At 38.7% G+C, this 12792-nt stretch overlaps 1 protein-coding gene across 1 annotated transcript in view; it reads left to right on the top strand.

The window, feature by feature from the left end:
* The window catches only part of LOC126470528 (lysosomal aspartic protease), a 32836-nt gene extending 21052 nt beyond the window's left edge, over positions 1 to 11784 (top strand). The window contains exons 8-9 of the mRNA XM_050098446.1: positions 6854 to 6946; positions 11311 to 11784. Of these exons, the coding sequence (XP_049954403.1) occupies positions 6854 to 6946; positions 11311 to 11472 (255 nt within the window). The 3' untranslated portion in view covers positions 11473 to 11784. The remainder of the gene's footprint in view (positions 1 to 6853; positions 6947 to 11310) is intronic.
* The last annotated feature ends 1008 nt before the right edge of the window (positions 11785 to 12792 follow it).

The raw sequence follows: 12792 nt of genomic DNA, 5'->3' as shown, positions 1-12792 counted from the left end.
ACCCTCCTGTTTCAACCTGCACCACACTGAACCCTTCACTGAATGAGAATTCTTGCAGGCTCTTACCTCGTCAGAGGACATGGCCCCAGGCCCAAATTCCATCCATATCCAGATGATCCAATACTTGGACATTGCCCAGAGTCAATGTCTCCTCAGGATCTTCAACCGCATTTGGCTCGTGGGTGCTTTCCTGTCACAATGGTGAGACAGTATAATTATCCCGTCTTTAAGCCTGGGAAGAATCCAACATCTCTAGATAGCTACCGCCTGAGTAACCTGATGAACCAAAGACTGTTTTATTGATGCAACAGATCTACTAATGACTCTGCCCTCACTAGCTCTTCCATCCTTGTTTGGGGTACTGCTGCATGTGTGGGATTCTTACAGATAGGATTATCAGAGTACAAAGAAGGGCAACATGTGTTGTTGTATCGAGAAGTAGGGGGAGAATGTCATGGACATGGTACAGGATTTGGGGTGGACATCATTAAAACAAAGGTGTTTCTTGCTGTTGCGGGATCTTCCCACAAAATTTCAGTCATCAGCTTTCTCCTCTGAATGTGAAAATATTTTGCTGATGCCAGTCTACATAGGGAGAAGCAATCATCATATTAAAGAAGGGAAATCAGAACTTGTGTGGAAAGGTATAGGTGATAATTTTTCCTCACGCAGTTACAGAGTAGAATAACAAAATTATTGTGAAGATGGTTTGATGAACCCTCTAACAGGCACCTAAGTATGATTCACAGAGTAGCCATGTAGATGTGGATGTTCTATGCACCCTCCTACCACCACCTATACCAGCCCTGTAACTGGCAACACATATACTATCAAAGTAAGAGCTACCTGTGAAGCAACACATGTCATATCAGCTGTTATGTAAACACTGTTCGACCTTTTACATCTGCATGATTACCAAGTTATCAGTTAGAATGAGTGGGCTTAGACAGAGGGTGTAAACTGGCAACATACAGTATCGTATTGCAGAGCATGCTCTAAAACACTAGTCATGACCTTGGTGTCTGTTTCGCATGTGCCATCTGGAGTCTTACACCAGTTTCTCAGAACTTGACATGTGGGAACTGATGCTGCAACATGTCCTTCCTTCTTGCCACCCATCTGGCCTTAATTTACATTAATTTCTTTGGTGTCAACATTTCTTCATAGTAACTATTCCTTTCTTCACTTCCTTTCAGTTTTTTAAATCTTTCATTTTCTGACCTGTCTTTTATTTGCTGTCCCCTTACCACCACTATCAGATACAGTGCACTTACCTTTCTGCTCTTTTTAACTCTTGCACGGTGTATTAGCAATAATCTATGGCTTGCATATTATCCTATCTTCCACTTTTAAGCTCTCAGTTTTTCAAATCTGATCCAGTTCAGTGCCCAACAGTCTGTCTTTCCTTCTCATCCCATCTATCCCTTTTCCTAAACCACACCAGTCCTTTTCCTTCACCTCTCCTCTCTCCCCTTCAACCCTTCTGCCAGGAGGCGGCGCCAATGGCTCCAAAAGCCTGCAGACTGTAATACAATTTTATGTGTGTGTGTTCTTGTGCTGTCACTTGTTGAGTAGATTCATCTATCAATTACTTGCATTTTGTAAAAAAGAATTCAATTGTATGTAACTTCAAATATAGTACTTGTACAGTTAACACAACCAGACAGCCTGGAAAATTCTGATTGGTTTGTAAGTACAATAAATGCAGACACTGGCATCAGGTGTGTTTTGAAAGTGCCTTTGTGTAGTACTTTCATAACTATGAAGGATCATCTTATTGACAAAGCTACACATTGAGGTTAATCAGAGGTTCAACTGCATTGTGTATAGTCATATGTGTAGAGTGTTTTAAAGTAATTAGAGAGCAACTATTTGGACACATTTTTTTGGCATTCTACTTCATAGTAGTCATTACCTTTGTTTCACAAACAATGTCATAATGTCGTGACAGTTCCTTCAGATACTTTGTATTGGTGAGAGGTGGGGCACCTAATTTTCATTTTGATTTGACAATTTAATTCATTTGCTCTTAAGAGTAATTGCTTAAGGATCTAATAAGTCAAGTGAAAAGAGTGGCTATGGACATGTAAATTTTGAAATCAGTGAAGTATAATAGTTCATCATGTGTGATAAAAGGTGGAGAGTATATTGTTGAAGTGTTGCTTAATTAGTAATTTGCTATTTACTCCCCTCAGAAAGTACACTACTAGAGTATAAAATGTCATTGAGGTGAACAGAGTAAATAACAACACTGCAATGTGTTAAAGTAGATTAAAATGCAATATGCCCACTATTAATGATGCTAAAAGCTTTTAAAGTACCTCATGTTTTTAAGACGTAAAACAGTGTCTTGCATTTAAGACATCAACAGAAATTTTTGGAAGACTACAAAAATTTAGATTATTTAGATGTTTAGATGCCAAGATGGCTGCAGAATGACACACTGCTCTTATTATTGATAGAATAATCTCCACATCAAAAGTTGTCTTCATTTCCCATGAGTGTTCTTGCTTCCGAAGTGTAAGTTAACTGCCCCTGTGGACCTTAGCACAGTTCACTAAGTCTTAGCAAAATAGGGAATTGATGTTATGCAGAGGTCTATTTTGTTACTCCAGTAGCAAGGAATTAATGAAAATTATGCTTGCTGAGCATATGATTGTAGCTACCTGGAAAGCTGTGGCCCAACTGTGTTGAACTTCTGACAGCAGGACAACAGCAGTTACTGTAAAAAGATTTATGCCGAAGAAGAATTGAATGCCTTATATCTCTCAAGTGGAACATTTTAGCTCTTTGTCCATTGTGACAATGAATTCCTGCCTCTCACGAAGCAGATTATAGTAACTGATCTAAAGGAACAAGGTGAAATAGGTGGCAGTAAGAATGATGAGTAAGGGAAGCTGTCTCCTGCAGAAAGTCTAACTGCAGTTGTGTAATGACTTCATAGTGTTACGAACTTTCTTCTCTCCTACAGTCTGAGTAAGTTCTTTCCAGCAGCCACCATCTGGAGTGACAAGTCCTATTAGTATGTTATACTGGAAGAAGAGTTGCTCTTTTCATTGAGATAAACGTAATTGTTTGTTAACTTATAAGTGGAAAGATTTTTAAGGTCGTATGAAAGAGTGGTAATAATACATATTTCAGGATTTACCATGGAGACAATATTTTTATTGTGGGCTGTATTTCAGTTTCTACCACATTCACCTCGAGAAGAGGAAAAGAGTAAATTTGAATTTTAATTCTGGGTCACTCGTAGAGTATAATTTGAGGTAAACGTCTTCTTAAGGGACCCAAGTATATTTTCCTTTAGGTATGTTAAAAAGTGGTTTTGCTGTAGTTTAACTTCTGGATGTTGCTGTGACGTAATCAGGGAATGCTAGGAATTTGTGTAAAATGGAAGTTTATAAAAAAATTTTTGTCATTTGCATCAGTATATCATAGGGCAGGCAGTTCCAGCTAGAGTGCCTGCCTGTGGGCAGCCTGGCACCAGCCAGCATGGGTTACAAAACTGTTTATGCATGAACAGTCAGGCAGCAGTGTGCTCCCAGCAGAGGGGGCGAATGGCTTAGTGTGCGATTGGTGAACACTGTACACAATAATGACAAGTGAGTGTAGTATGACAGAGCTAATGAACCAAATACTATGTGCTTAACCGGACAATTTAAAAAACTTAATGTTTTATTATTTTTGTTAAAAAATAATACATTTTTTATCAGGCCCCACGTTGCCTCAAGACACAGAATGCTCATTAGTGTTGGAGCATGAAGTTGGGAGCTCTCTGCAGTTGTCTTAAATGTTGAAAAAACTGATAACAAAATGATGACCCGAGCATACCACCATAACAAATTGCTTCTGCTGTAATACCTGTACCTAAGCATCTACATCTACATTTATACTCCGCAAGCCACCCAACGGTGTGTGGTGGAGGGCACTTTACGTGCCACTGTCATTACCTCCCTTTCCTGTTCCAGTCGTGTATGGTTCACGGGAAGAACGACTGCCTGAAAGCCTCTGTGCGCACTCTAATCTCTCTAATTTTACATTTGTGATCTCCTCGGGAGGTATAAGTAGGGGGAAGCAATATATTCGATACCTCATCCAGAAACGCACCCTCTCGAAACCTGGCGAGCGAGCTACACCGCGATGCAGAGCGCCTCTCTTGCAGAGTCTGCCACTTGAGTTTGCTAAATATCTCCATAACGCTATCACGGTTACCAAATAACCCTGTGACAAAACGCGCCGCTCTTCTTTGGATCTTCTCTATCTCCTCTGTCAACCCGATATGGTATGGATCCCACACTGATGAGCAATACTCAAGTATAGGTCGAACAAGTGTTTTGTAAGCCACCTCCTTTGTTGATGGACTACATTTTCTAAGGACTCTCCCAATGAATCTCAACCTGGTACCCACCTTACCAACGATTAATTTTATATGATCATTCCACTTCAAATTGTTCCGCACGCATACTCCCAGATATTTTACGGAAGTAACTGCTACCAGTGTTTGTTCCGCTATCATATAATCATACAATAAAGGATCCTTTGTTCTATGTATTCGCAATACATTACATTTGTCTATGTTAAGGGTCAGTTGCCACTCCCTGCACCAAGTGCCTATCCGCTGCAGATCTTCCTGCATTTCACTACAATTTTCTAATGCTGCAACTTCTCTGTATACTACAGTATCATCCGCGAAAAGCCGCATGGGACTTCCGACACTATCTACTAGGTCATTTACATATATTGTGAAAAGCAGTGGTCCCATAACACTCCCCTGTGGCACGCCAGAGGTTACTTTGTCTGTAGACGTCGCTCCATTGATAACAACATGCTGTTTTCTGTTTGCTAAAAACTCTTCAATCCAGCCACACAGCTGGTCTGATATTCCGTAGGCTCTTACTTTATCAGGCGACAGTGCGGAACTGTATCGAACGCCTTCCAGAAGTCAAGAAAAATAGCATCTACCTGGGAGCCTGTATCTAATATTTTCTGGGTCTCATGAACAAATAAAGCGAGTTGGGTCTCACACGATCGCTGTTTCCGGAATCCATGTTGATTCCTACATAGTAGATTCTGGGTTTCCAAAAACGACATGATACTCGAGCAAAAAACATGTTCTAAAATTCTACAACAGATCGACGTCGGAGATATAGGTCTATAGTTTCGCGCATCTGCTCGACCACCCTTCTTGAAGACTGGGACTACCTGTGCTCTTTTCCAATCATTTGGAACCTTCCGTTCCTCTAGAGACTTGCGGTACACGGCTGTTAGAAGGGGGGCAAGTTCTTTCGCGTACTCTGTGTAGAATCGAATTGGTATCCCGTCAGGTCCAGTGGACTTTCTTCTGTTGAGTGATTCCAGTTGCTTTTCTATTCCTTGGACACTTATTTCGATGTCAGCCATTTTTTCGTTTGTGCGAGGATTTAGAGAAGGAACTGCAGTGCGGTCTTCCTCTGTGAAACAGCTTTGGAAAAAGGTGTCATCCTCTGTTTCAATGCCATTATCATCCCACCTGGATATGCTGTTTCGATCCACTTACTGATTTAAAGTAAGACCAGAACTTCCTAGGATTTTCTGTCAAGTTGGTACATAGAATTTTACTTTCGGATTCACTGAACGCTTCACGCATAGCCCTCCTTACGCTAACTTTGACATCGTTTAGTTTCTGTTTGTCTGAGAGGTTTTGGCTGCATTTAAACTTGGAGTGAAACTCTCTTTGCTTTCGCAGTAGTTTCCTAACTTTGTTGTTGTACCACGGTGGGTTTTTCCCATCCCTCACAGTTTTACTCGGCACGTACCTGTCTAAAACGCATTTTACGATTGCCTTGAACTTTTTCCATAAACACTCAACACTGTCAGTGTCGGAACAGATATTTTCGTTTTGATCTGTTAGGTAGTCTGAAATCTGCCTTCTATTACTCTTGCTAAACAGATAAACCTTCCTCCTTTTTTTTATATTCCTATTAATTTCCACATTGAGGGATGCTGCAACGGTCTTATGATCACTGATTCCCTGTTCTGCACATACAGAGTCGAAAAGTTCAGGTCTGTTTGTTATCAGTAGGTCCAAGATGTTATCTCCACGAGTCGGTTCTCTGTTTAATTGCTCGAGGTAATTTTCGGATAGTGCACTCAGTATAATGTCACTCGATGCTCTGTCCCTACCACCCGTCCTAAACATCTGAGTGTCCCAGTCTATATATGGTAAATTGAAATCTCCACCTAAGACTATAACATGCTGAGAAAATTTATGTGAAATGTATTCCAAATTTTCTCTCAGTTGTTCTGCCACTAATGCTGCTGAGTCGGGAGGTTGGTAAAAGGAGCCAATTATTAACCTAGCTCGGTTAGCAGAGTGTAACTGTGTAAAGCAATGGCTTCTAATTTGTCTCCCCAAGGTATAGTATACAGTGCAACTGAAAGCAGAGCTGAAAAATTTCGATTCATTCCCTCGGATGTTCAGGTCTTGAATCCTTGTTTCAAAACTGACATATCTGCACAATGTATTTTTCCTTATAAATTGCAAAACATGTCTCGAGGAACTGTAGCAATGAAATATGTCCAGGTAAGTTTCCTGAACCATATGTGGTCCATCCATTAACACATTAATTTTATCTCACCCATCAATAATGCATTGGACAGTCCATTGAAGTGCCACAGTCAAGTTATTTAATGCTCCTGTTCATCAGGCTATTTTAGGGTACTGCACATGTCATGCCACTGTACTCAGGGGTACAGATTTGTGAACACACTTGTGATGTTCTCTATGGTATGTTAATAATGCCACAGCTAGTTTTTTGTAAATGCCTTTTTCATTTATAGTGTAGCCAGTATGTGACTGTACTTCCTTTTCCAGGTTGACTGCACTCAGATTCCTAATCTACCTGCTATTGACTTTGTTCTTGGTGGGAAAAATTATACACTATTAGGAAAGGACTATGTTCTCAGGGTAAGTTGAAATATTTACAGCAGTATATCATCTTAGTAATGATGAAGAATTACTTCCTCATTCGCATGCTGCCATTTACTTCAGTGTGACACATTCTGCCATTTTAGAATGAAATCTAGTGTAGAGTTGGTTTAGATTAAAATGCACCAGGAGCTGACAAATATAAAATAGTTAACATGTTGGTTGCAACCAGCACCTCAACATTGAAAGTCTGGATAGGTTACAAAAAATATAGTTTTAATGGAAAAAGTAGACACACACACATACATACAGGTAAAGAGAACTTTTAGAGCTCAAAATAATTAGTTGCAAAACTTTGAAGTGTACTTGTGCATGGGATTTTGACTAAAATTCTGTTACTGATAAGTCAGATATATGTACAGTATTTGGCAATCATTTTATGAGCAGTGCTGGTGAATTAAATAAAAACTTAGTTTCTACATGGAGTCCTATAACTCCCTTCGAAAATGCCCTTCAGAGATTCATGTCTGAAATACTAGTTTTTGGAACTGACGAGGGGAAGATTCAGTCAATAATTAAATCACTGAAGACTAAAGATTCTCATGGATATGATGTAGTGCCTAGCAGAATATTAAAGTACTGTGCGTGCTGCACATGTTATCCCTGTACTTAGCCATATTTATAATTTTCCTTTAAGAATGGTCAGATTTGTGAATGATTAAAGTACTTGGTAGTAAAGCTGATTCATAAAAAGGGAGAGAGTGATAATGTAAAAATTTTTAGACCTATTTCTATGCCATCATTATTTGCTAAAGTTATTGAAAATGCTGTATAGGTAAGGATAATTGATCATTTTATTTCACATAATTTGCTATCAAATGTACAGTTCGGTTTTAGAAGTGGTTTAACTACTGAAAATGCTGTAGTCTCTTTCCTCTGTGAGGTATTGGATGCATTAAACAAGAGGTTTCGAATGCTAGGCATATTTTTTTTATTTAACTAAGGCAGTTTTTGATCACAAAATACTGCTCCAGAAGTTGGACTATTATGGAATATGGGGAGTAGCTCAGTTGGTTTACATCTTAACAACAGACAGCAAAAGGTCATTATTCACAGTATTGAGAATGTCTATTATGTGGGGTCTGAGTGGGGTATGGTCAATTGGGGGGGGGGGGGGGGTGACCCAGGGATCAGTGCTGGGGTTAATCCTGTTTTTTATTTATGTAAATGATACACCCTCTAGTATTACAGGTGATTATAAAGTATTTCTGTTTGCTGATGACACTAGCTTGGTAGTAAAGGATGTTGTGTGCAACATGGGCATTGTTTCAAATAGTGCAGTTTATGACATACGTTCATGGCTAGTAGAAAATAAACCAATGCTAGATCATAGTAAGATGCAGTTTTTACAGTTTCTAATATACAATTCAACAAACCTGACATTTTAATGTCACAAAATGGGGAAATGATTAGTGAAACTGAACAGTTCAAATTTCTAGGTGTTCAGATAGATAGTAAACTGTCATGGAAAGTGCATGTTCAGGATCTTGTTCAGAGACTTGATGCCATCTTTACTCTTTGAATGGTATCTGAAGTGAGTGATAGTTTGACACGAAAAGTAGTCTACTTTGCTTATTTTCATTCACTTATGTTGTATGGTATTATATTTTGAGGTAACTCTTCCCATTCTAAACGGATATTTTTGGCTCAGAAATGGGTGGTTTGGGCAATAAGTGGTGCGAGTTCACAAACCTCTTGTCAACCCCTTTTCATTAGTCTGGTTATTTTGACATTGGCCTCTCAATACATATATATTCTTTACTGTCACTTCTTGTTAACAGTATCAGCTTATTCCCAAGAAATAGCAGCTGTCACTCAGTTAATACTAGGCAGAAGTCGAATCTGCATTAGGATTGCACTTCCTTCACTCTTGTCAAAAAAAAAGTGTGCAGTATACTGCAGCGTCCATTTTCAATAAGCTACCACAAGAATTAAGAGCTTTTAGCAGTAATCCACTCTTTCAAATTGAAACTAGAGTTTCCTCATGGGTCACTATTCCCCTGTTGAAGAGTTCCTTGAAAAATTTGCTGTTTCCAATGGTATGTTGTTGTTTGCATTTACATAAACTTGTGGTTTGTCTTTTATTTGGGTTCAAAAAAATGTTATTTTTTCTGTTATTACTTTTATATTGTAATTTCGTGAACTGACATGTTCCATGACCTTGGAGATGCGCTCCTCAGTTTGGTCCTACGGAACTACATGTGTAAAATAAAAAAATCATGAAATTTAGTCAGTTTTTAGTTTCTGTGTAGCTATGAGGTCCAACCATGTATTTCACAAGAGTTTCCTGTGAACATATATCTTAAAGGAGCTTAATGGAGCACAGTAGATGTATTTATCTCGTACTACTGGTGAGCACTTCTCATTCAACTGGCAAACTGTCATCACTTTCAGTCTCTAATGAAGTAACATCATTCTTCTTCACTTTCTGAGCCTCTAATTTTTTGTTAAAGCATTGCCTAAACAGTAATACCGGAGGGAGTGTCCAAAAGTGCACATTTTGTTGCTGTTGCTGAGTATGCAAAGCTGAACACAGTAAAGACAATATCTAGTGGCAACCACCTCAACCAAAACACAATAGTCAGGTTTCAAATGTAGGACCAGATGCTCCTCTAATGGCTCAGCACTTAACTACCAGTGCAGAAACAGATATAAGTGGGGTTTCATTTTTTCCAAGATCTGTTCTTGAGTTGCTGAAGTACACTAGGGATTTTAAGTTTCTATCAGAATAATAAAAAAAAACTAATTTGAGGGGTTTTACATTTAGGGGTTCACTATTTACTCATCGTGAATGTGTAGAATAGTGGATGTTCATAGTAACTTGGTAGCTATGTTAAGTTATTACTTATATACGTATCCTGGCTTAAATGATGCAGATATCTACTCTAAGTTCCGCTATAAGTGTTCGCTCTCCTGAAGTGGTTGCAAGAACCTAATAGGTCTGGAAGAAACATGATTGTGGGCATCTACATTGGTGTGCAAAACTTAACAATAGTAACTTCTGCATGAGGTTTCACTGCCAAGTAACATAGCTAGATGAAACTTATACATAGAAATAAGTGTTACAGAGAGGAACAGACATGACACTTTCATTCAAAGACAATAATTACACTGAAGTCTCCTCAATTTATGTTGGTCCCCTGACATTACAAATGGTGGATATGGTTGTTAATGATGCGTGATCACCAAACCGCTTGGCATGCTCTGCAATGGAATTGTTGTGGTAGAGCATACCATTCCTCCGCCAGTGTGACTGATATCTGCTGAATAGTTGTTGGTGCATGTCATCCCATTGATGCTCGATGGGATTGAAGTCAGGCTAACGGGCAGGCCACTTCATTTGCTGAATATCCTTTTGTTCCACAAGCTCTTCCACGTATGCACTCGCTCATTGTCATCCATAAAAATGAAGTTGTGGCCAAATGCAGTCCTGAAAAGATGTGCTTGGGGTAGGAGTACAATGTCGCAATAATGTTGATCAGTTTAGTGTGGTGGTCTAAAAGATTTGTGGTGCTGTAAAATGTTGCATGAGCATGCTGACATCGAAATCTTTGAACACAGGACACTCACCAGTCAACACTACTGTGATGTACACACATGTCCCCTGAGGGGTGTACATTTAGCCCTGACTTCATTTTTATGGGTGACACTGCTAGATAGCAAGGAACTGTGCAGGTGCACCAGCTTACTTCAGTGAGAGAAGATTCAGCAAATGAAATGACATGTATGTTCCCCCAACTTAAATCCCATTGAGCGTATGTGGGATACATTGTGGAGGTGTATTGTAACATTTCCCATGCACCAACAACCATCTAACAGTTGCCAATCACACTGGAGGAGGAATGAATGCTCTGCCCCTAGAATGCCTTATCAAACTTATGGCCAGCATGAGAGCATATTGCAGATTATGCACTGCTGTCCATGGTGATCACAAACCCTATTAAGAACCATGTCATGTCCAGGAAACCATTATACATCAGCGACCTCTGTGTAATTATTGTCTTTGAATGAAAATGTTTCTGTTCTCTCGTTGTATGTTTCTTTGTTACCTTCTGTGCTGTACTGTAGCAGTTCTTTCAGTGTGTGCTCAGTTTCATCGAGCTGTTACTCGTCAGTGACGGTTACTAGCATCCTTTGTTTGGCACACCATTGGACTGTCCTGTTCTATATGCTACATAGTTACATATGTGTGTCAAATTTCAGTAATTCCTCTCACCAAAAGCATAGCAATGAAGATTTGTTAAATGAGAAGCTGTTTCTTTGAAAACATGGGTTTCATGTGCAAACATCTACTTAAAGTATGCCAAATATTTATGTATTTAATTTGTTATGACCTATTTCAGGTATCTTCATTTGGAAAAACTGTATGCTTGTCTGGCTTCATGGGCATTGATATACCACCACCACATGGCCCGCTGTGGATTCTGGGAGATGTTTTTATTGGCAGATTCTACACAGAATTTGACATGCAAAACAATCGTGTTGGTTTTGCTGAGTCTGTGTAGAAATAAGTGTTCTGGCAGTAGTCACCAGTCCGTAACGTCGTCTTGCAGATCATCATACAGATACTAATGGGTGTTGTTACATATTTAAAAATGACTTTTCCTGTAGTAAAGACACTGATTTAAGTTTAAAATTTTGTGTAAAGCTTTAATCACTTGTTATTAAATAACAAATTGCCAAAAAAGTAGGCTTTATGAATTGTGTTATAATGTACATGCGTTATGTATTTACCAAATTTAAGTTCATTTAGGCAGTGTAAGACATTGTCTCTGAAATGTTGAAGACCAAATAAAGTTGGAACACTTGGAAATCAATATCTACCTTTTTTAATCAGTTAAAACACATAATTAGTAGCTATGGGTTATTCACTGATATTTAAGACACAATATGTAAAAAAAGTTCTTGTTAGTGTAACAGTTGAAAAGTCTTTTGCCTGTTTTGTTCTTCAGTTGTGGGTTCCACATATTGACTTCCAAAATTGTCTTCTCAAGTCATGTGGCATGCTTTATAAGGGAAGCTTAGAAATATGCTCATTTCCCATCATTACTCTCATTCTGAACATGACTTCAGTGTGGTTATATTTCAGGCAGATTGTTTCACCAATATGCTACAATATTTATCAGTCACCACTTCTTTTACCTCTGTTTGTTTGTATTAAAAACTGCATAATTACACTGTGGTTCGTAGTCCATGTTGAAATGTAGGTTCCTGTGTAACTGGCTGGGCAAATCAGATCAAAAGCATGGAGTAAGGCATCTGCAATACGACCATGCTGTGGTTGACTTCTCTTTCTTTCTAATAATGTGTCAAGACTCAAAACTTGTTACAAATTATGAATGCAAGCCATGTCCTTGAAGAATGAAGACTTCATGTCAATCTTCAGCTGACGTAAATCACAGCAACAGTTTGTTCATTCTGTGGCCATCTGAATGCCGTCATAAGACATCCCAGATTAAAAAGTCCTCGACTTTCTTTGTTAATACAGAATTAATTTATCTTATGTTCAAATGAGATGATACGTCTGAAGTAATTCATTGTATTCCTATCACGTAGAAAGAGATGACTGAATATTTGTTAAATTTAAATGGGTCATCACAGGATCCTTTCTACATTTAAAGGAATGTCATTGAACTCTGACTGATTTGTAGCAAGAGGGAACAGAGATTTAACCTATAGATGGAGCATGTTAGCACATTTGTGTGGTATTCTGAAGTTAAAGGGCAGGGAGGAAAATTAAACATACCTCACTGACATTATTTCTAATAACTGTCAAAAATGTATAATAAATAAGCTATGATCTTCACAACTTGTCTGTAACAAGG

This window comes from Schistocerca serialis, chromosome 3 (assembly GCF_023864345.2).
Source record: "Schistocerca serialis cubense isolate TAMUIC-IGC-003099 chromosome 3, iqSchSeri2.2, whole genome shotgun sequence".
In the NCBI taxonomy this organism is placed as follows: Eukaryota; Metazoa; Arthropoda; class Insecta; order Orthoptera; family Acrididae; genus Schistocerca; species Schistocerca serialis.
The sequence above is the reverse complement of the archived record's forward strand: the minus strand, read 5'-3'. Positions and strand labels throughout refer to the sequence as shown.